Source organism: Xenopus laevis, chromosome 3L, assembly GCF_017654675.1.
Source record: "Xenopus laevis strain J_2021 chromosome 3L, Xenopus_laevis_v10.1, whole genome shotgun sequence".
In the NCBI taxonomy this organism is placed as follows: Eukaryota; Metazoa; Chordata; class Amphibia; order Anura; family Pipidae; genus Xenopus; species Xenopus laevis.
Genome location: NC_054375.1, coordinates 82,015,454 through 82,038,690, shown reverse-complemented (window position 1 = coordinate 82,038,690; position 23,237 = coordinate 82,015,454). Strand labels below are relative to the sequence as shown.

General features: G+C 36.5%; 1 protein-coding gene across 50 annotated transcripts in view; it reads right to left on the bottom strand.

Moving 5' to 3' along the window:
* Positions 1-23,237, bottom strand: part of csmd1-a (CUB and Sushi multiple domains 1/integumentary mucin B.1) — a 263,577-nt gene that overhangs the window by 211,661 nt on the left and 28,679 nt on the right. For 49 of the 50 annotated variants that reach the window (XM_041586464.1, XM_041586482.1, XM_041586509.1 and 46 more), the window contains exons 14-32: positions 21,821-21,844; positions 21,329-21,352; positions 20,937-20,960; positions 20,535-20,558; positions 20,043-20,066; positions 19,551-19,574; positions 19,159-19,182; positions 18,757-18,780; positions 18,265-18,288; positions 17,773-17,796; positions 17,279-17,302; positions 16,885-16,908; positions 16,690-16,713; positions 16,196-16,219; positions 15,591-15,614; positions 15,086-15,109; positions 14,683-14,706; positions 14,190-14,210; positions 7,624-7,633 (exon numbers count right to left, since the gene is read on the bottom strand). In XM_041586464.1, coding sequence (XP_041442398.1) covers positions 7,624-7,633; positions 14,190-14,210; positions 14,683-14,706; positions 15,086-15,109; positions 15,591-15,614; positions 16,196-16,219; positions 16,690-16,713; positions 16,885-16,908; positions 17,279-17,302; positions 17,773-17,796; positions 18,265-18,288; positions 18,757-18,780; positions 19,159-19,182; positions 19,551-19,574; positions 20,043-20,066; positions 20,535-20,558; positions 20,937-20,960; positions 21,329-21,352; positions 21,821-21,844 — 439 coding nt within the window. Of the gene's footprint in view, positions 1-7,618; positions 7,634-14,189; positions 14,211-14,682; positions 14,707-15,085; positions 15,110-15,590; positions 15,615-16,195; positions 16,220-16,689; positions 16,714-16,884; positions 16,909-17,278; positions 17,303-17,772; positions 17,797-18,264; positions 18,289-18,756; positions 18,781-19,158; positions 19,183-19,550; positions 19,575-20,042; positions 20,067-20,534; positions 20,559-20,936; positions 20,961-21,328; positions 21,353-21,820; positions 21,845-23,237 lie in introns of all 50 variants that reach the window. The other variant, XM_041586465.1, reaches the window with a different exon arrangement.

Genomic DNA, 23,237 nt, shown 5'->3' with positions numbered 1-23,237 from the left:
AAGAAGAAAGCAGGAGCTTAGAGATATTAATGCATCGCTGAGATATTGGTGTAGGGAGGAGGTGTTTGGGTTTTTGGAGAACTGAACTGATTTCTCAACAGCTGCTCTGGGAGAGAAGATGGCTAGAGGGTTGGAGAAGAGTTTAAACTAGGCATGGGGGGTTCAGTAAAGGATTTAGTGAAAGACAGGTTAGATAAGATAGCAGCCAAAGGAAGGGAAAATGGTGGAGGATATATGGTTGGGGGGTACTGGTAAGGACTGGGAAGACCACATGTCATATATGCAATATAGTACCAGTATTAAATGTATCTTTGTAAATGTGAGGAGTCTGGCACTGCTGGCACTGGAGGGAGAATATGATGTGATTGGTGTGGCTAAAATATGGCTGAATGAGTCGCATGACTGGGCAGTTTATGTCAGTGGCTATAATTTGTTTTGAAGGGACAGAAGCAACAGAAAAGGAGGAGTGGTATGTATGCTTGTTAGGGAGGATTTTAAAGCTCATAAAAAGGAGGAGGTGATGTTAGAAAATGAGGGGGCTGAAGTTTTATGGTTGGAGCTCTTCACTTATTGGAAAAAATCCAGCAAATTAATTATAGAAGTATGTAATAGTCCCCCTAGTGTAAGAGTAGTGATGAGCAATTTTTTTCGCCAGCCATGGATTTGTGGCAAAATTCTGCATTTCACCATCTGCTAATTTTTTCACAAAACTTTGCCACTAAAAAATTTGCAGTATCAAAAAAGTCACCAAGACAATAATGTCATAAATGTCGTTATAAGAAAAAATGCCCATTGATTTTAATGCATTTGGACAAAAAAAAAGTCGCCATAAGAAAAATGCCCATTGCCGTTAATGCATTTGGAGCCAGAAAAATTTTGGACACCCATTGACTAATGCATTTTGTTAATTTTTCCACAGTTAAGTGAATTTTTCCCGTGAAACGGCACAGATTTTCTCATCACTATAAAACAGCAATCCAGAAGGCAAAGATAGAAAAAGAGTAGGGCAATACAGAAAAGGCTAAGACTAACCCCAAAAAGTTTTTTATAAGCATATTAATAGCAGGTTGAGTGTGTGGGTTCTTTTAAATAATGTTACCAGTATGGTTGTAACAGATACAGAGAAGGTAAATATGCTAAATCAGTTCTTTTTTTGGTGTATACAATAGAGGGGTCAGAGTTCCAAGGCTCACTACATAGCTGCACTATTGGCTCAGCTCAATCTAGCCAGTGGCTGACTCAGGATATGGTTCATAAAGCTTTAGTAAAAAATAATGTCAACAAGGCACAAAGGCCAGATGGCATACACCCCCAGGTACAAAGATAGCTTGGTTCAGTTTTAGATTGGCCTCTATTTCTGATTTTCTCAGATTAATTTATATCTGGTATAGTACCTATGGCTTAGATGAAAACTGAAGTCATTCTAATATTTAAAAATGGATTATGATCTCAGCCTGGCAATTATACACCAGTAAATTAGACATCTGTGGTGGACAAATTATTTGAAGGCTTGTTAAGGGATTACACTCAAAATTTTGTCCTAGTGAATGGCATTATGAGCAGCAATCATCACGGCTTTATGAAGGTTAGGTAATGTCAGACAAATTTGATTGCTTTTTATTATGAGGACAGTGGAGGAGCAGTAGATGTGATCGATTTGGATTTTGCTAAACCGTTTGATACAGTGCCATACAAATGACTGATTTCTAACTAAGCTCTGTTGGGCTTAATTAGTCATTTGCACGTGTATAGGAAACTGGCTACAGGATCGGGTACAGAGGGTGGTTGTTAAACGTATATTCTCTACTTGGAGTAAGGTTCTTAGTGGGGTCCCTCAGGGCTTGGTATTGAGTCCACTTTTCTTTACCTAGTTCATTAATGACTTAGGGGAGGGTATTGTATGTAATTTATCAGTGTTTGCAGATGACACAAAACTATGCAGCCCAATTAATTCCATCCAGGATGTGCCATCCTTGCAACAGGATCTTGACACTGGCAATCTGGGAAGCTAAGTGGTAGATGAGATTCAATGTTGATAATTGTAAAGTCATGCACCTGGAATGTAAAAATATCCAAGCCACTTATACCCTTAATGGGACTGCACTAGGCAAATCCATAATAGAAAAGGACCTTAAAGTCCTTGTAGCAAAGAATGCCAGTCAGCGGCATCAAGGACAAATAAGGTATTGAGCTGTATTAAAAGGGGTATTGATTCAAGGGAGGAGGGGTATATTCTTCCACTGTACAGAACACTGGTAAAGCTCCATCTAGAATATGCTGTACAGTTCTGGTCTCCAGCGCTCAAACAGGACATTATTGAATTAGAGAGGGTGTAGAGAAGATCAACTAAGCAGGTAAAATGTTTGGAAAATCTTGATTAAAGGGTGAAATGATAATGGTTAGAGATGGGCGAATCTGTCCCATTTCACTTCGCTGAAAGATTTGCATAACGGTGAAAAAATTCACTAAACAGCAAAAAATTTGTGAAACATATTGAAATCAATGGGTGTCAAAATAATTTTAATGCTTGACAATTTTGACGTGATCGTACATGTGACTATTTTGTCCAAATGCATTCAATGGGCGTCTGAATACATTTTGACATGTGAAAATTTTTATGCGTGCGCAAATTTTTTATCCAGCCTGTCTCTCATTGGAAGCCTTCTTCAAGGCAATGACCATCATATGATGATCCAGAATGTGCCGCCTCTGCCGATGCTTCTATACATAATCTCAGGCAAGGCAAGCAGCAGCTCGAGGAGTATTGAATGGAGTTCTGCAGTGGTAGAGTAGGCTGGAATGACACTGCTCTAAGAACTCACTTTACAGTAGGTTTGGCCGCAACTATCAAATATAGTCTTGTCAATTTCCCTACCCTGTCTTCCTTAGACTCCCTTATGCATCTAACCATCCAGGTTGACAGAAGGCAAAGGGAGATGCTACTTTCCCCAATCTGACTCCTAACCCTTCATTTTCTGTCTCTAGGCCCCCTAAGGAATAGATGAAATTGGGCTTTACTCGTCTATCTTCTGAAGAGAGCAATCATAGGAGGGCTAATGGGTTATGTTTACACTGTGGGGAGAGGGGGCATTTTCACAGTACCTATCCCAAGCAACTGGGAAATGGCAGAACCTAGGCAGGTCTGGGGAGTTCTGCTTATGTTATGCCCTTTCTACTCCCCAACAAGTTTATTCATTCCAAGTTTTGGTCCCAGTTTTCTTAAACTGGAATAAGGATTGCATTCACTGCGCGGTAAGTGGTTATCAAAAGAAGTAGCCTTGGGTGTGGGTTGGTGTCATCCAAGTCCGAATTCATCACTCTCTCCTTGGGTAATCATTCCCAACAAATTTCCTTTTATGTTATTGAATATCCTAAAATGTCAGTTATCTTAGGTCTCCCCTAGTTGCAAAAGCACAAACCCAGGTTTGATTGGCTTACTAGAGAAATATTACAATGGGGTGAGGGTTGTGAATCCTCTTGTTTTGAGTCACTGCATGTTCTCATTACAACTTCGCTAGAGGGGTTACCTAGGGTTTACTTGTCTTTTGCTGATGTTTTCTCAAAGAAAGCTGCTGAGACCCTTCCTCCTCATAGGCCTTATGATTATGCCATTGACTTAATTCCAGATTTTTCTCCTCCTAAGGGAAGAACTTATCCTCTTTCTCTACCGGAACCCAGGTGATGGAGGAGTATATTAAGGAGAACCTAGAGAGAGGATTTAAAAGACCATCCTCTTCTCCTGCAGGGGTCAGTTTCTTTTTCGTTGAGAAAAAAGATGGAGGGCTGTGGCCCTGTATTGATTATAGGGGTCTAAACAAAATTACAATTAAGAATTGTTATCCCCCAAGAGGTGTTGTGTAGGTAGAGGCAGAATCACCTTTACGCTAAACTCAACAAATGTGGTTTGAGGTTCCCTCTGTTAATTGTTTGGGATACATTTTTTTCCCAGAAGGGTCTAGAGATGGATCCAGCTAAGGTCCAGGCCATTCTAGATTAGGCACAGCCCCAGGCCTTACATGCTATTCAGAGCTTTTTTGGGCTTTGCAAACTTTTGCAGGCAATTCATTGAGAATGTCTCTACATTAGTGGCCCCTATCACTGCCCCTTACTAGAAATGAAGCAGACCCCAGTATGTGGCTTGTAGAGGCTTTAAGGGCTTTTGTATCATTAAAAAAGGCATTTATTTTAGCCCAAGTGCTTCAGCACCCGTACTTTTTTGGTGGACATTTCTGAGATAGGTGCGAGGCAGTTTTGTCTCAACAGCACCCTGTTACCAACAAGGTTCATCCTTGTGCATTCTTTTAAAAATTGGTAACAGGGAATTACTGGCCTTTTAGGAATGGAGACTTATTATAGAGGGTATTAAGCATGTAGTCACAGTCTTTACGGATCACATATCCATAGATTTCATTGTGGAATTGCCTCCCTCCAGAGGGAACACTGGTGGTAGTGGACCATTTTAGTAAAAAATTTCCCATTTCATTATCCTTCCAAACCTCCCCTCTGCCAAAACGCTTGCTGAACTTTTCTTATGCAATGTGTTGGTTTCATTGGGCCCCAGTGAACAATGTGTCTGATAAGGGGTTCAGTTTGTAAGTTTTGGCGGCCTTTCTGTTCCCCTTCTGCTCATGGGTACTGATTTATCTTTCTTGTCTGCTTATCATCCACAGACCAATGGTTAGAAAGAAAGAACAAATCAGTCTTTAGAGCAATACCTCAGGTGTTATGATTCTAATATGCAGATTTTCTTCCATTGGTTTGTGTTCAATAATGCCACCAACTCGTCCACTGGAGATTCTCCATTTTTTTTACTTTTTCTGGTTATAATCTGAGAGTATTTTCTTTCTTAGGTCTGTCCTCTGAGTTTCCTGCTGTGAATTCTCTGGTTGACCACCTCTCTAAGATTTGGCATAGGGTTCAATTCATTGTCCGCTGTTTCTTTGTTAAAACCTGCCAAAATTGTTTAACAGTTTTCTCCTCCTCCTCCAGTTTCTGAGCACTGGTAGTCTCTTGTCTTTCCAGGGTAAACTACAGTATTTAGTCCAAGAGCTATGGAAGAGTTTTGGTCATGAGGAGAGGTCTTGGATTCCTGTCTAGGATGTTCGAGCTGATAGGCTTGTGCACTGCACACCATGACATCATCGCATTTTGTTTTGTTTATTATAAATATTAAAGGGGCCATGGGCCAATTCTCATTGCCCAATGTAAATATCTATTCTTAAGTTCCTGTGTGTTATTTCTTATTAGTTCTTGATCTTGTTAGTTCTTGATCTGTTCCTGACCCTGCATGTTCCTGACTTTGTCTTGTCTGCTGCCTGTCCTGACCATCGCTCATTTACTGACTTTTCTTTGGATCTTGCCTTGTACTGCGATACTGGAGTCTTTGACTTGTCCTGTGACCTTGATTATTTTCTTGCCTACTGAATCTGTATTGCCTCTCAAGATTGGTTTGACCCGGGCTGTTCCTAACCATGTTTTTTGTTCTCCACTCTGGTACTACATGCGGTTCCCTTGCTTACCCATAATGCTCCCCCTGGTTCTCTCATATTAAGAACTGGAAGCATCTGAGCATGGGAGGGCTCCTCTCAAAGTAAAAGGTGGCTGTTATAGGCAGAGGAGCCATTCTCGGGATCTTGGGGTTAGTTCTGGGATTTGGGATTCCAATTGTAACACCCAGGAATGCTTACTACAAGTGACCATCACAAAAGAACTGTTCAATACCCAACATATTTTAATAAAGAGAAACTAAATAGTATAAAATAAATATATATATATATATATATATATATATATATATATATATATATATATATATATATATATATATATATATATGAAAGCTAGTATTTATTACAAACTTGACAAGAAAATGAATTCAACAGATTAATATAAATACAGTCATATGAAAATTTTGGGAACCCCGCTCAGCCTATATAATAATTTACTCCACTTTCAACAAAAAAGATAACAGTGGTATGTCTTTCATTTTCCAGTAACATGTGAGTATTGGGGTGTTTAGTGAAGCAGTATTCAGATGTATAAAATTAAATCAGATGTGAAAAACTGACTGTGCAAAAATGTGGGTACCCTTATAATTTTGCTAATTTGAATGCATGTTACTGCTCAATAATGATTACTGGCAACACCAAATTGGTTGGATTAATGTAGCTCATGAAGCCTTGAACTTCATAGGCAGGTGTGTCCAATCATGAAAAAAGGTATTTAAGGTGGCCAATTGCAAGTTGTGCTTCTGTTTGACTCTCATGGACAGCATGGAATCCTTAAAGCAACTCTCAAAAGATCTGAAAACAAAGATTGTTCATTATCATGGTTTAGGGGAGAGCTACAAAAAGCTATCTCAGTCAATTTCAACTGTAAGGAATTTAATCAGGAAATGGAAGGCCACAGGCACAGTTGCTGTAAAACCCAGGTCTGACAGGCCAAGAAAAATACAGAAGTGGACCATTGTGAGAATAGTTACAGACAACCCACAGATCACCTCCAAAGACCTGCAAGAACATATTGCTGCAGATGGTGTATCTGTAAATCATTCTACAATTCAGTGCAATTTACACAAAGAACATCTGTATGGCAGGGTGATGAGAAAGAAGCCCTTTCTGCACTCACGCCACAAACAGAGTCACTTGTTGTATGCAAAAGCTTATTTAGACAAGCCACAGTCATTTTGGAACAAAGTGCATTAAACTGATGAGACGAAAATGTAGTTATTTGGTCATAACAAAAAGCGCTTTGCATGGCAGAAGAAGAAGAAGACCGAATTTGGTGGAGAGTCCATCATGCTGTGGGGGTTGTTTGGCTAGTTCAGGGACTGAGGCCCTTATTAGAGTTGAGGGTCAAATTAATTCAACCCAATATCAACAAATTCAACAGGATAATGTTCAAGCATCAGTTACAAAGTTAAAGTTATGCAGGGGTTGTATATTCCAACAAGACAATGACTCTAAACACACTACAAAGGAATTTATGCAAAGGGAGAAGTACAATTTTCTGGAATGGCCATAACAGTCCCCCCAACTTGAATATCATCAAAAATCTATGGGATGATTTAAAAAAATAAAAAGGCTGTCCATGCTCAGCAGCCATCAAATTTAACAGAACTAGAGGGTATTTCATATGGACGAATGGTCAAAAATACCGCCATCCAGAATTCAGACACTCAACAAAGGCTATAGGAGGTGTCTAGAGGCTGTTACATTTGCAAACGGAGGCTCAACTAGGTATTGATGTAATATCTCTGCTGGGGTGCCCAAATATATACACCTGTCTTATTTTGATATGATGCATATTGCATATTTTCTGTCAATTCAATAAACGTTATGTCACTGCTGAAATAATACTGTTCCCATAAGGCATTTTATATAAAAAAAAAAAATTGGTACTTTGAAAGCTCAGCCACTGATATACAAAACTCCAAAGAATTAAGAGGGGTTCCCATAATTTTTCATATGACTGTTTAACATATACAATGTTGACTTGTTCAATACCTATCATATCTCAATAAAGCAAAACTAAATAATCTTGAAAATGTATATAGAAGCTGGTATTAAAAACAAGGTTGATAAGAAGGTTAACTCAACAGTTAAATAAGAATGTTTACCTGGAGCTTCATCTGCTGTGGATGTTAAAAAAACAAAATATAAGAACTTTTTTATTGTAATACTGGAGCTTTCATTTGAGAGAAAAGATTGCAGGGAGAGTAATAGAGATGAGATGGAGCATTGTTATACAGATGGAAAAAGTGGGAAGAATTAGAGAGGGTTATAGAGAAAGGAGTGAATAGGGGATATGAAAAGAAAAAATTAAGGCAAAGAAGAGTAGTAGATTGAGAAATGGTAAGGGAAATATATATTAAATAAGTGGGATGTGATGGGGTGAATTTAGTTTTTTTTGTTTGTTAATGCTAATTTGTTTTGCTGGCCAGTAATCTGTGTAAATAGCTATGTGTATAATTTATGTAAATACTTTTGGTGTTATTTAGCTTTGGTTAACAAACTGAGGCCTACTTTGTTTGAAGCATGTGACTCAGCTGTGTTCAGAGTATATGTAAATGGTGCTAAAACAATTGTATATTGAAAGCTGTTTTTGCTGTATGTTAATAGACAAGAGTGTGCATGGAAAGCTTTACTTCTATATATAATAGTGAAATTTATTGTACAAAGCACTTACCTACAGCTCTCATAGAAGCCACTTCCTAAAGGGGTGGGCAGTCTCTCCTAATGAATATTTATAGGGTAGATGCTGATCACATGGTGTCAGCATAGAGCAGTCTGGAAGCTATAAAAGCTGCAGACTGAAATCATTGGGGTGTGTTAAGCCTTTGTGAGAGGTTTTTCTGGAGCTCAGGAATGTGTGCTTGCAGGGTTACTGTTGACCTCCTGCTGGTGAAAAGTGCATACTGCAGCTTTGCACATTGTTTTCTTTATTTGCATGAAAAATAAAGCACAAACTTTCCACTGAAGATCTGCCTGGCTACTGTACTTACATGCGCCCAGTGACATATGGTGTCAGAAGTGGGATACTATTAAAGTGCCGCATAAGGCAATGCCAGGGTACAGATGTGGAAAAGACAAGCCTGGAGAGAATCCCCAAAAATTACCCAGAAGTCACAGCAGGGTGCAAAAGTGAGCACAAGATCACAGCAAGGAGTAAAACTAATAGGCGAGTGGAAGAAACCTGCAAGGAAAGCGAGAATGTCCAAGCGGGACGATGATGCTTCTTCCAGAGGCCCTTCACATGATTCTCCTGAAGGAAAAGAGGAAATTCCAAGTGAAGCAGAACTCCTTTCTGGTGCCATGGGAATTGCTACTGCTGAGCGTACAGTGAAACCAAAGGCACATATCTTAAAGGCTTCTACAGAAAAGGAAGAGCAGCCTACAATGCCAGAGACTATTGCATCTTTACCACCTTCAGGTTTAGATGAACTTCTGAAATGGATGGTTCTGAAACAAATAGAATCAGATCAGAAGCACAAGGTGGAGGAGCAAAGATGGAGGCAAGATGAGGCTAAAAGGCGAGAAGAGGAGCAAAGGAGATTTCAACAAGAGGCAAGGGAGCACCGTGAGGAAATGCTGATGCTACAACAGATGCAGCACAAGCAGCTTGCTGAAATACTGCAATCCTGGAAAGCACAGAGTCCTAATCCTACAAGTTTTAAAGATCTCCGCCTGACTAAATTGACTGCAGATGATGATATTGAATCCTATATCACCATGTTTGAAAGAGTTGCTCAAACGTGCGTTTGGCCCAAAGAACAGTGGGTGATACATCTTGCTCCATATTTAACTGGCAAAGCACAGAAAGCATACAGCAGTTTAAATGCCAGAGATGCTCAGAATTATGACTGTGTGAAAGATGCCATATTTCGTCAGTATGAGCTAAATGCTGAAACTTTCAGACAAAGATTTCGGACATACAAATACAACAACTCTAAAGGTCCTCGTGAGGCATATGCCCAGCTTTATGAACTGTTGTTAAAATGGATTCAACCAGAAAAAAAAACTGGTGAGCAAATCCTTGAAATTATTGCACTGGAGCAATTGGTTGAAATTCTGCCTGAGAAAGCAAAGTTATGGGTACAGGAGCATCGTCCTGAAACAAGCTCAAAGGCAATTGCTCTAGCGGAGGACTTTTTGCTAGCTAGAAGGGAAACAGAGCAAAGAAATACTGTACGATACAAACCCTTTCCGCAAAAAGAACCACAGCACAGAGTAAATCCTCAAGACCGTGGGAATGTAAAATGCCACAGCTGTGGAAAACTTGGACATATTGCCAGATTTTGCCATAAAGTACAAAACAAAAGTAACCCTACGAATGTTGTTGGAGACAATGGTGGTTTCTTGGTTGAAGCACATGTAAATGGCCAGAAAGTGCAAGCCCTATTGGATAGTGGAAGTCCCCAGACACTGCTTAAAGCTGGTCTATTAAGAAATCTTAATATTTTAGGAAACACCACGATAACCTGTGTCCATGGTGACAAGAAAAAACATGCTTTGGCCAAAATACAAGTTAAAGTTGGATCAACTGTCCACAGACTGATTATTGGACTGGTCCCGAAGTTGCCTTACCATTTGATTATTGGGAGAGACTTTCCTAATTTTCTAAGTTTGTTGCCACAACAGAGGACAGAGTCTCCTATGGTAGCAGTAACTACGAGGGCACAAGCAAAGCAAGCTGTTGCCAGTGAGGAAACCTGGAATAAACTTTTCCCCTTTTCTTCAGATTTGTTTGAAGGACAAGGTAAGCCTGGTAAGACCAAAAGGGAAAAGAGACTTTTAAAGGCTCAGTGGAAAGCAGAACACAATGAGCCCAAAAGAGACTTTCTTGCTACAGTCAATTGGGACATTGATATTGAAAAGGCTCAGAGAAAAGACAGCAGTTTGTTGCCATTATTTAGAAAGGTTGTAAGTAATTCTGAAATATCTGATGAACAGCCTTGCTATGTTTTGCAAAATTGTATCCTTATAAGGGTAAGACAAAACAAAAAATTGGGGGTAATACAAGAACAAGTAGTGGTTCCCAAAATGTTTAGGGAGGAAATAATTCGTTTGGCCCATGAAACACCGTGGTCTGGTCATATGGGTAGAGAGAAAACCCTGAATAGGATCTTATACAGATTTTTTTGGCCAGGTATTCATCAGCAAGTAGCTGAATACTGCAGTTCTTGTCCTGTATGCCAGAAAACTGCACCTGTTAAGCCAAGTGACAAAGCTCCCTTGATCCCAATACCAGTTGTGGGGAAAGTATTTGAAAGGGTAGCAATGGATATAGTTGGCCCTTTAGAAAAAAGTAGTAAGGGTAATCAGTACATACTTGTTGTTTGTGATTATGCAACAAGATACCCCGAGGCCATACCACTAAGAAACATTACAGCAAAATCTGTGGCAGATGCCCTAATTAAAATATTCAGCTCTCTTGGTATTCCCCGAGAAATCTTAACTGATCAGGGAACAAATTTTACCTCAAGTCTTTTAAAAGAGCTGTATGCACTACTTGGAGTAAAAGCACTAAGAACTGCTCCTTATCATCCCCAAACTGATGGTTTAGTAGAGAGGATGAACCAAACCTTAAATCGTATGCTTAAAAAGTTTGTGGAGGATGATCCAAAACACTGGGATAGATGGTTACCCTATCTTCTTTTTGCCTATAGAGAGGTACCGCAAGCCTCTACTGGTTATTCACCTTTTGAATTACTTTATGGAAGACAACCTAGGGGTATCCTTGATGTAATTCATGAAAACTGGGTAAGTGATGAACATAGTCCTCAGAGTGTCATTGACTACATTGATTGTATGAGACAGAAATTGTGCAAAATGTCAGAAATGGCACAGCAAAATTTAGCTGATGCTCAGTCCAATCAAAGTACCTGGTATAACAAACGTTCAAGGGAACAAACATTTAAATCTGGTGAAAAAGTCCTACTTTTACTTCCCAGTCAGCAGAATAAACTAATGGCTCGTTGGCAGGGTCCCTTTCAGATTTTGAGACAAGTGGGTCCTGTAGATTATGAAATTCAGATTCCGGGTAGAAGGAACAAAAAGATTTATCATGTAAATCTCCTAAGAAAGTGGAAGGAGAGGAAAGAAAATACTTCTTTGATGGTGTTGCAGGAATGTTCACCTGATATGGCTGAAGAAGCATATCAGAGACTGGACAGAGAAAGTTCTGAAGCCTGTAAGATTAATATATCTTCTGTGCTAACTTTAGATCAACAAACCGAACTGGGCAAGTTATTAGACAAGTACAATTGTATTTTTGTGACAACACCAGGTAGAACTAATCTTATTGAACATGTCATTGATACAGGTGATGCAAAACCTATTCGTCAGCAACCCTATAGGATGCCTGAAAAATACAAACAAATTATAAAGCAAGAAGTAATGCAGATGTTAGAGTTTGGTGTAATTGAACCTTCTGTAAGTAATTGGTGTTCACCAGTAGTACTGGTTCCAAAAAAAGACAGTTCTATTCGTTTTTGTGTTGATTTCAGGAAAATCAATCTCATATCTAAATTTGACTCATACCCAATGCCACGCATTGATGAGTTAATTGACCAGCTGGGTGGAGCTAAATTTATCTCTACCATTGACCTGTCAAAGGGTTATTGGCAAATACCCTTAGATCCAGAGTCTCGAGAGAAAACAGCATTTGCAACTAGCCAGGGACTCTTTCAGTTTGTAACCATGCCATTTGGTCTCCATGGGGCGCCTGCTACTTTTCAGCGCCTTATGGACCGCATCCTAAGAGGGCATGATTCATACTGTTCTGCTTATTTAGATGATGTGGTGATATTTAGCCCAGATTGGCAAAGTCATCTGCGACATCTAGATACTGTTGTGTCTCTTATAAAATCTGCTGGTCTTACAATTAACCCGAAAAAGTGTGCTCTAGGTTTTACAGAAACTAGATATTTAGGTTATATTCTAGGAAATGGCAAGGTAAAAGCTGACAAAACCAAAATTAAAGCCATTGCTGAGATTCTTCCACCAAAAACAAAGAAAGAGGTACGTTCTTTCCTAGGTTTGGTTGGTTATTATCGGAGATTCCTGCCAAATTTCTCTGAAATTGCTGCTCCATTGACTGATCTCACTAAAAAGAATTGCAAAGACCAAGTTATATGGAATCCACAATGTGAAGTAGCTTTTCAGAAGCTTAAAGACATGTTATGTACTGAACCAGTTCTTAAAAGTCCTAATTTTGATTACAGATTTATAGTACAAACTGATGCATCTGAGAAAGGTTTAGGTGCTGTACTGAGTCAAGAAATTGATGGAGAGGAGCACCCTGTGCTCTACATAAGCCGAAAACTATTCCCTAGAGAAACTAGGTATAGTGTCACTGAAAAAGAGTGTTTAGCAATAAAGTGGGCACTAGAGTCATTAAGATGTTACCTACTGGGTCAAGAGTTTTCCTTAGTGACTGATCACCACCCACTTATATGGATTAACAGAATGAAAGATAAAAATGCAAGAGTTACAAGATGGTACCTTGCAATCCAACCATTTAGATTTACAGTTCACCACAGGCCGGGTAGTCAACATCACAATGCTGACTATTTATCTAGATATGGTGCAGGAACTGAAAAGGAAGAATAATTCTGTCTTTGAGGAAACTCACGTTCATGTGAGTACTGATAAGGTTTTTTTGATTGTTTCTGAAGAAGGTACCCTTCTTCTTAAGGAGGGGGATATGTGATGGGGTGAATTTAGTTTTTTTTGTTTGTTAATGCTAATTTGTTTTGCTGGCCAGTAATCTGTGTAAATAGCTATGTGTATAATTTATGTAAATACTTTTGGTGTTATTTAGCTTTGGTTAACAAACTGAGGCCTACTTTGTTTGAAGCATGTGACTCAGCTGTGTTCAGAGTATATGTAAATGGTGCTAAAACAATTGTATATTGAAAGCTGTATTTGCTGTATGTTAATAGACAAGAGTGTGCATGGAAAGCTTTACTTCTATATATAATAGTGAAATTTATTGTACAAAGCACTTACCTACAGCTCTCATAGAAGCCACTTCCTAAAGGGGTGGGCAGCCTCTCCTAATGAATATTTATAGGGTAGATGCTGATCACATGGTGTCAGCATAGAGCAGTCTGGAAGCTATAAAAGCTGCAGACTGAAATCATTGGGGTGTGTTAAGCCTTTGTGAGAGGTTTTTCTGGAGCTCAGGAATGTGTGCTTGCAGGGTTACTGTTGACCTCCTGCTGGTGAAAAGTGCATACTGCAGCTTTGCACATTGTTTTCTTTATTTGCATGAAAAATAAAGCACAAACTTTCCACTGAAGATCTGCCTGGCTACTGTACTTACATGCGCCCAGTGACATGGGAAAATATTGAATATGCTGGAGGTGTGTTTCGGTACGAAACACAAAACAAAATTCATATGCTTAGTTTTCATTTTGGGGTCTCTACAGCCCACATACTTAGGTAAAGCTATGCACACTGGGTATCAATTGTTAATTAGAAATAAATATCAATTTACCAATTTAGACTGATTATAACACTAGTTATAACTTTTAATTGTGGGAGAGGCTTAGTGACAGCATGCTGTGCTATATACGGCACATAGCATCCCTCTACTTTTTGAACCCCAATTCAAGCACTGCTAGTGTTTATAACAAAACTGATAATAAAATTATCTCAACTGAATGAAATAATATTGAAATTTACCAGGAGCTTCAGTATCTGTGGCTGTTAAAAAAAACACAAAATATAAGAAATATATTGAAAGGTCTTGAGAGTATTTTCACAGCAGTATCAAGGATGGAATCTAATACACATTGTTATCCTGCCCTGAACAGATTACCCCCCATGCAACCCAATTTAACTTTAAGACAAGAAAGCAGAATCTAGATTTAGGGTTGAATGGAGGTCCCTACTTAAGAAAAACAATAGGGACCTAATAAGCAAATATATTTACATGACATATCTTCAAAATAATGCTTAATACAAAGAGAACTCTAAAAATAAATACCAATTTAGGCTTATTATAACAGTGGTTATGACTTATAATTGTGGGAGAGGCTTAGTTTAAGCATGTTGCGCTAAATGCAGCACCTGGCATCCCTCCATTTTTTTCACCGCAATTTAAGCACTGTTACTGTTTATGACAAAGCTAAAAATGGAAATTATCTCAACAGAATGAAATAATATTAACATTTACCAGGAGTTTCAGCATCAGTGGCCGCTAAAAAAACAAAATATAAGAAATATGTTGAAAGGTCTTATGAGTATTTTCACATAGCAGCATCAATGATGGAATCTAGTACACATTGTTAACCTGCTCTGAACAGATTTCCCCCATCCTACTTAAGAAAGAGGGAACATAATACATTTACAATAATGCTTAATACAGAGAGAAATCTAAATATAAATACCAATTTAGGCTTATTATAACAGTGGTTATAACTTGTAATTGTCAGAGTTGCTTAGTTTTAGCATATTGTACTATTTATGGCACAGTGCATCTCTCCACTATTTTCACCCCAATTCAAGCACTGGTAGTGTTTATAACAAAGCTAATAATGAAAATTATCTGAACAGAATAAAATAATATTAATATTTACCAGGAGTTTCAGAATCTGTGGCTGCTAAAAAAACAAAATGTAAGAAATATGTTGAAAGGTCTTGTGAGTATTTTGACATAGTAGTATAAAGGATGGCATCTACTACACATTATTATCCTGCCCTAAACAGATGCCCACCATCCAACTCAATTGAACTTTTAGACAAGAAAACAGAATATAGATTTTGAGTTGGATGGAGGTCACTACTTAATAAAACAATTAGGGACCTAATAAGCAAAAATATATATATAACATAATAAATTCACAATAATGCTTAATACAGAGAGACTCTTCAAATAAATTAGGGACCTACTAAGCAAAAATAAATAAGAAAAAATTTGGTTACGACTTATAATTGTAGGAGAGGCTTAGTTTAAGCATGTTTTGCTAAGTACGGCAACTGGCATCCCTCCATTTTTTTCACCCTAATTCAAGAATTGCTACTGTTTATAACAAAGCTAATAATAAGATGATCTCAACAGAATGAAGTAATATTAATATTTACCAGGAGTTTGAGACTCTGTGGCTACTAAAAAAACAAAATAAAAGGAATATGTTGAAAGGTCTTGTGAGTATTTTGACATAGTAGCATAAAGGATGGAATCTAGTACACATTGTTATCCTTCCCTAAACAGATACCCACCATCCAACCCAATTGAAATTTTAGACAAGAAAACAGAATATAGATTTTGAGTTGGATGGAGGTCACTACTTAAGAAAACAATTAGGGACCTAATAAGCAAAAATATATATATAACATAATAAATTCACAATAATGCTTGAACCTATGACTAAGGGATAACTCCCGAAACGCGTTAGGTTTTTCCCGCAGGAACTCCAATAAACCCCATTTTCAGAAGTGCCGTCTGCCTTTCGAGTCTTTGTCGTATTTACAGTGGGGACACTGTTTGACTGTGCACCTGATCTGAGGGGAGAGCGGTGAGCATGTGCGGTCCTTATTCGCTTTTCTATCCTTAGTTTAAGCATGTTGTGCTAAGGACGGCACCTAGAATCCCTCTGTTTTTTACCACAATTCAAGCACTGCTACTGTTTATAACAAAGCTAATAATGAACATTATGTCAACAGAATGAAGTAATATTAATATTTACCAGGAGTTTCAGAATCTGTGGCTGCTAAAAAAACAAAATATAAGAAATATTTTGAAAGCTCTTGTGAGTATTTTGACAAAGTAGCATAAAGGATGGAATCCAGTACACATTGTTATCCTGCCCTAAACAGATACCCACCATCCAACCCAATTGAACTTTTAGACAAGAAAGCAGAATATAGATTTTGAGTTGGATGGAGGTCACTACTTAAGAAAAAAAATGTTGGGACCTAATAAGCAAAATTATATACATAACATAATAAATTCACAATAATGCTTAATACAGAGAGACTCTTAAAATAAATACCAATTTAGGCTTATTATAACTGTAGTTACGACTTATAATTGTGGGAGAGGCTTAGTTTAAGCATGTTGTGCTAAGTACGGCACCTGGCATCCCTCCATTTTTTCACCCCAATTCAAGCACTGCTACTGTTTATAACAAAGCTAATAATGAAAATTATCTCAACAGACTGAAGTAATATTAATATTTACCAGGAGTTGCAGAATCTGTGGCTGCTAAAAAAACAAAATATAAGAATATGTTGAAAGGTCTTGTGAGTATTTTGACGTAGAAGCATAAAGGATGGAATCTAGTACACATTGTTATCCTGCCCTGAACAGATTTCCCCATCCTACTTAAAAAAAAATATTAATATATATTAATATATTAATAATATTAATATTTACCAGGAGTTTCAGCATCTGTCGCTGCTAAAAAAATTGTAAGAAATATGTTGAAAGGTCTTGTGAGTATTTTGATATAGCAGCATCAAGGATGGAATCTAGTACACATTGTTATCCTGCCCTGAACAGATTTTCCCATCCTACTTAAGAGGGACCATAATAAATTTACAATAATGCTTAATACAGAGAGAAATAGAAATATAAATACCAATTTAGGCTTAGTATAACAGTGGTTATGACTTGTAATTGTCAGAGTTGCATACTTTTAGCATATTGTACTATATATGGCACAGTGCATCTCTCCACTATTTTCAGCCCAATTCAAGCACTGGTAGTGTTTATAACAAAGCTAATAATGAAAATTATCTCAACAGAATGAAGTAATATTAATATTTACCAGGAGTCTCAGAATCTGTGGCTGCTAAAAAAACAAAATATAAGAAATATTTTGAAAGCTCTTGTGAGTATTTTGACAAAGTAGCATAAAGGATGGAATCTAGTACACATTGTTATCCTGCCCTAAACAGATGCCCACCATCCAACCCAATTGAACTTTTAGACAAGAAAGCAGAATATAGATTTTGAGTTGGATGGAGGTCACTACTTAAGAAAAAACATTTTGAGACCTAATAAGCAAAATTATATACATGACATAATAAATTCACAATAATGCTTAATACAGAGAGACTCTTAACATAAATAACAATTTAGGCTTATTATAACTGTAGTTACGACTTATAATTGTGGGAGATGCTTTGTATAAGCATGTTGTGCTACGTACTGCACCTGGCATCCCTCCATTTTTTCACCCCAATTCAAGCACTGCTACTCTTTATAACAAAGCTAATAATGAAAATTATTTCAACAGAATGAAGTAATATTAATATTTACCAGGAGTTTCAGAATCTGTGGCTGCTAAAAAAACAAAATATAAGAATATGTTGAAAGGTCTTGTGAGTATTTTGACATAGAAGCATAAAGGATGGAATCTAGTACACATTGTTATCCTGCCCTAAAGAGATGCCCACCATCCAACCCAATTGAACTTTTAGACAAGAAAGCAGAATATAGATTTTGAGTTGGATGGAGGTCACTACTTAAGAAAACAATTAGGGACCTAATAAGCAAAAATATATACATAACATAATAAAATCACAATAATGCTTAATACAGAGAGACTCTTCAAATAAATACCAATTTAGGCTTATTTTAACAGTAGTTCCGACTTATAATTGTGGGAGAGGCTTAGTTTAAGCATGTTGTGCTAAGTACGGCACCTGGCATCCCTCCATTTTTTTCACCCCAATTCAAGCACTGCTACTCTTTATAACAAAGCTAATAATGAAAATTATTTCAACAGAATGAAGTAATATTCATATTTACCAGGAGTTTCAGAATCTGTGGCTGCTAAAAAAACAAAACATAAGAATATATTGAAAGGTCTTGTGAGTATTTTGACATAGAAGCATAAAGGATGGAATCTAGTACACATTGTTATCTTGCCCTAAAGAGATGCCCGCCATCCAAACCAATTTAACTTTTAGACAAGAAAGCAGAATATAGATTTTGCGTTGGATGGAGGTCACTACTTAAGAAAACAATTAGGGACCTAATAAGCAAAAATATATACATAACATAATAAAATCACAATAATGCTTAATACAGAGAGACTCTTAAAATAAATACCAATTTAGGCTTATTATAACAGTAGTTACGACTTAGAATTGTGGGAGAGGCTTAGTTTAAGCATGTTGTGCTATGTACAGCACCTGGCATCCCTCCATTTTTTTCACCCCAATTCAAGCACTGCTACTCTTTATAACAAAGCTAATAATGGAAATTATTTCAACAGAATGAAGTAATATTAATATTTACCAGGAGTTTCAGAATCTGAGGCTGCTAATAAAACAAAATATAAGAAATATGTTGAAAGGTCTTATGAGTATTTTGACATAGAAGCATAAAGGATGGAATCTAGTACACATTGTTATCCTGCCCTGAACAGATTTTCCCATCCTACTTAAGAAAGAGGGACCATAATGAATTTACAATAATGCTTAATACATAGAGAAATAGAAAAATAAATACCAATTTAGGCTTAGTATAACAGTGGTTATGAGTTGTAATTGTCAGAGTTGCTTACTTTTAGCATATTGTACTATATATGGCATAGTGCATCTCATCACTATTTTCACCCCAATTCAAGCACTGGTAGTGTTTATAACAAAGCTAATAATGAAAATTATCTCAACAGAATGACGTAATATTAATATTTACCAGGAGTTTCAGAATTTGTGGCTGCTAAACAAACAAAATATAAGAAATATGTTGAAAGGTCTTGTGAGCATTTTGACGTAGTAGCATAAAGGATGGTATCTAGTACACATTGTTATCCTGCCCTAAACTTTTAAAAAAGAAAGCAGAATATAGATTTTAAGTTGGATGAAAGTCACTACTAAGAAAAAAATTTAGGGACCTACTATGCAAAAATATATTAAAAAAATATGGTTACGACTTATAATTGTGGGAGAGGCTTAGTTTAAGCATGTTGTGCTAAGTACGGCACCTGGCATCCCTCCATTTTTTTCAACCCAAATCAAGCACTGCTACTGTTTATAACAAAGCTAATGAAAATTATCTCAACAGAATGAAGTAATATTAATATTTACCAGGAGTTTCAGAATCTGTGGCTGCTAAAAAAACAAAATTTAAGAAATATGTTGAAAGGTCTTGTGAGCGTTTTGACGTAGTAGCATAAAGGATGGAATCTAGTACACATTTTTATCCTGCCCTCAACAGATGCCCACCAGCCAACCCAATTGAACTTTTAGACAAGAAAGCAGAATATAGATTTTGAGTTGGATGGAGGTCACTACTTAAGAAAACAATTAGGGACCTAATAAGCAAAAATATATACATAACATAATAAATTCACAATAATGCTTAATACAGAGAGACTATTCAAATAAATACCAATTTAGGCTTATTATAATAGTAGTTCTGACTTATAATTATGGGGGAGGCTTAGTTTAAGCATATTGTGCTACGTACGGCACCTGGCATCCCTCCATTTTTTCACCCCAATTCAAGCACTGCTACTCTTTATAACAAAGCTTATAATGAAAATTATTTCAACAGAATGAAGTAATATTAATATTTACCAGGAGTTTCAGAATCTGTGGCTGCTAAAAAAACAAAATATAAGAATATGTTGAAAGGTCTTGTGAGTATTTTGACATAGAAGCATAAAGGATGGAATCTAGTACACATTGATATCCTGCCCTAAAGAAATGCCCACCATCCAACCCAATTGAACTTTTAGACAAGAAAGCAGAATATAGATTTTGAGTTGGATGGAGGTCACTACTTAAGAAAACAATTAGGGACCTAATAAGCAAAAATATATACATAACATAATAAAATCACAATAATGCTTAATACAGAGAGACTCTTCAAATAAATACCAATTTAGGCTTATTTTAACAGTAGTTCCGACTTATAATTGTGGGAGAGGCTTAGTTTAAGCATGCTGTGCTATGTACAGCACCTGGCATCCCTCCATTTTTTTCACCCCAATTCAAGCACTGCTACTCTTTATAACAAAGCTAATAATGAAAATTATTTCAACAGAATGAAGTAATATTAATATTTACCAGGAGTTTCAGAATCTGAGGCTGCTAATAAAACAAAATATAAGAAATATGTTGAAAGGTCTTATGAGTATTTTGACATAGAAGCATAAAGGATGGAATCTAGTACACATTGTTATCCTGCCCTGAACAGATTTTCCCATCCTACTTAAGAAAGAGGGACCATAATGAATTTACAATAATGCTTAATACATAGAGAAATAGAAAAATAAATACCAATTTAGGCTTAGTATAACAGTGGTTATGAGTTGTAATTGTCAGAGTTGCTTACTTTTAGCATATTGTACTATATATGGCATAGTGCATCTCTCCACTATTTTCACCCCAATTCAAGCACTGGTAGTGTTTATAACAAAGCTAATAATGAAAATAATCTCAACAGAATGGAGTAATATTAATATTTACCAGGAGTTTCAGAATTTGTGGCTGCTAAACAAACAAAATATAAGAAATATGTTGAAAGGTCTTGTGAGCATTTTGACATAGTAGCATAAAGGATGGAATCTATTACACATTGTTATCCTGCCCTAAACTTTTAAAAAAGAAAGCAGAATATAGATTTTAAGTTGGATGAAAGTCACTACTAAGAAAAAAATTTAGGGACCTACTATGCAAAAATATATTAAAAAAATATGGTTACGACTTATAATTGTGGGAGAGGCTTAGTTTAAGCATGTTGTGCTAAGTACGGCACCTGGCATCCCTCCATTTTTTTCAACCCAAATCAAGTACTGCTACTGTATATAACAAAGCTAATGAAAATTATCTCAACAGAATGAAGTAATATTAATATTTACCAGGAGTTTCAGAATCTGTGGCTGCTAAAAAAACAAAATATAAGAAATATGTTGAAAGGTCTTGTGAGCGTTTTGACGTAGTAGCATAAAGGATGGAATCTAGTACACATTGTTATCCTGCCCTAAAGAGATGCAGCCATCCAAACAAATTTAACTTTTAGACAAGAAAGCAGAATATAGATTTTGAGTTGGATGGAGGTCACTACTTAAGAAAATAATTAGGGACCTAATAAGCAAAAATATATACATAACATAATAAAATCACAATAATGCTTAATACAGAGAGACTCTTAAAATAAATACCAACTTAGGCTTATTATAACAGTAGTTACGACTTAGAATTGTGGGAGAGGCTTAGTTTAAGCATGTTGTGCTATGTACAGCACCTGGCATCCCTCCATTTTTTTCACCCCAATTCAAGCACTGCTACTCTTTATAACAAAGCTAATAATGAAAATTATTTCAACAGAATGAAGTAATATTAATATTTACCAGGAGTTTCAGAATCTGAGGCTGCTAATAAAACAAAATATAAGAAATATGTTGAAAGGTCTTATGAGTTTATAACCAAGTTGAACTTTAAGAAAAGAAAGTGTTTATAACAAAGCTGAAAGAAAAGAAAATTATATCAATAGAATATTATAATATTCATATTTACCAGGAGCTGCAGCATCTGTTACTGTTAAAAACAAAATGTAAGAAATATTTTGAACAGATTTGTGAGTATTTTGACTTAGCAGCATCAAGGATGCGATGTAGTGCACATTGTTATCCTGCCCTGAATAGATCCCCGGCATCCAACCCAATCAAAATTTAAGACAAGAAAGTAGAATCTAAATTTTGCAGCAGAATTGGTATCATTACCCATCATTTGGATTTACTAAGTTATAACATTAGATGGATGCAAGGGCCTCTGATACCTAAAACTACAAGCCAAGGGAAACTACATTAGTATTATTGGATTGAATCTAGATTTTGATATGGATGGAGGTTACTACTTAAAAAAATAAAAAGGACCTAATAAGCATAAATACATACATGACATAATTAGTTCACAATAATCCTTAATACAGAGAGAACTCTAAAAATAAATAACAATTTAGCCTTATTATACAGTGGTTATGACTTATAATTGTTTGAGAGGCTTAGAATGTTCTGCTATATGCGGCACATAGCATCCCTCCACTTTTTTTACTCCAATTCAAGCACCACTAGTGTTTATTACAAAGCTGATAATAAAATTATCTTAACAGAATGAAATAATATTGATATTTACCAGGAGCTTCAGCAGTTGGGGCTGTTAGAAAAAACAAAACATAAGAAATATGTTGAAAGGTCTTGTGAGCGTTTTGACGTAGTAGCATAAAGGATGGAATCTAGTACACATTGTTATCCTGCCCTAAAGAGATGCCCGCCATCCAAACAAATTTAACTTTTAGACAAGAAAGCAGAATATAGATTTTGAGTTGGATGGAGGTCACTACTTAAGAAAATAATTAGGGACCTAATAAGCAAAAATATATACATAACATAATAAAATCACAATAATGCTTAATACAGAGAGACTCTTAAAATAAATACCATATTTTGACATAGAAGCATAAAGGATGGAATCTAGTACACATTGTTATCCTACCCTGAACAGATTTTCCCATCCTACTTAAGAAAGAGGGACCATAATAAATTTACAATAATGCTTAATACATAGAGAAATAGAAAAATAAATACCAATTTAGGCTTAGTATAACAGTGGTTATGAGTTGTAATTGTCAGAGTTGCTTACTTTTAGCATATTGTACTATACATGGCATAGTGCATCTCTCCACTATTTTCACCCCAATTCAAGCACTGGTAGTGTTTATAACAAAGCTAATAATGAAAGTTATCTCAACAGAATGAAGTAATATTA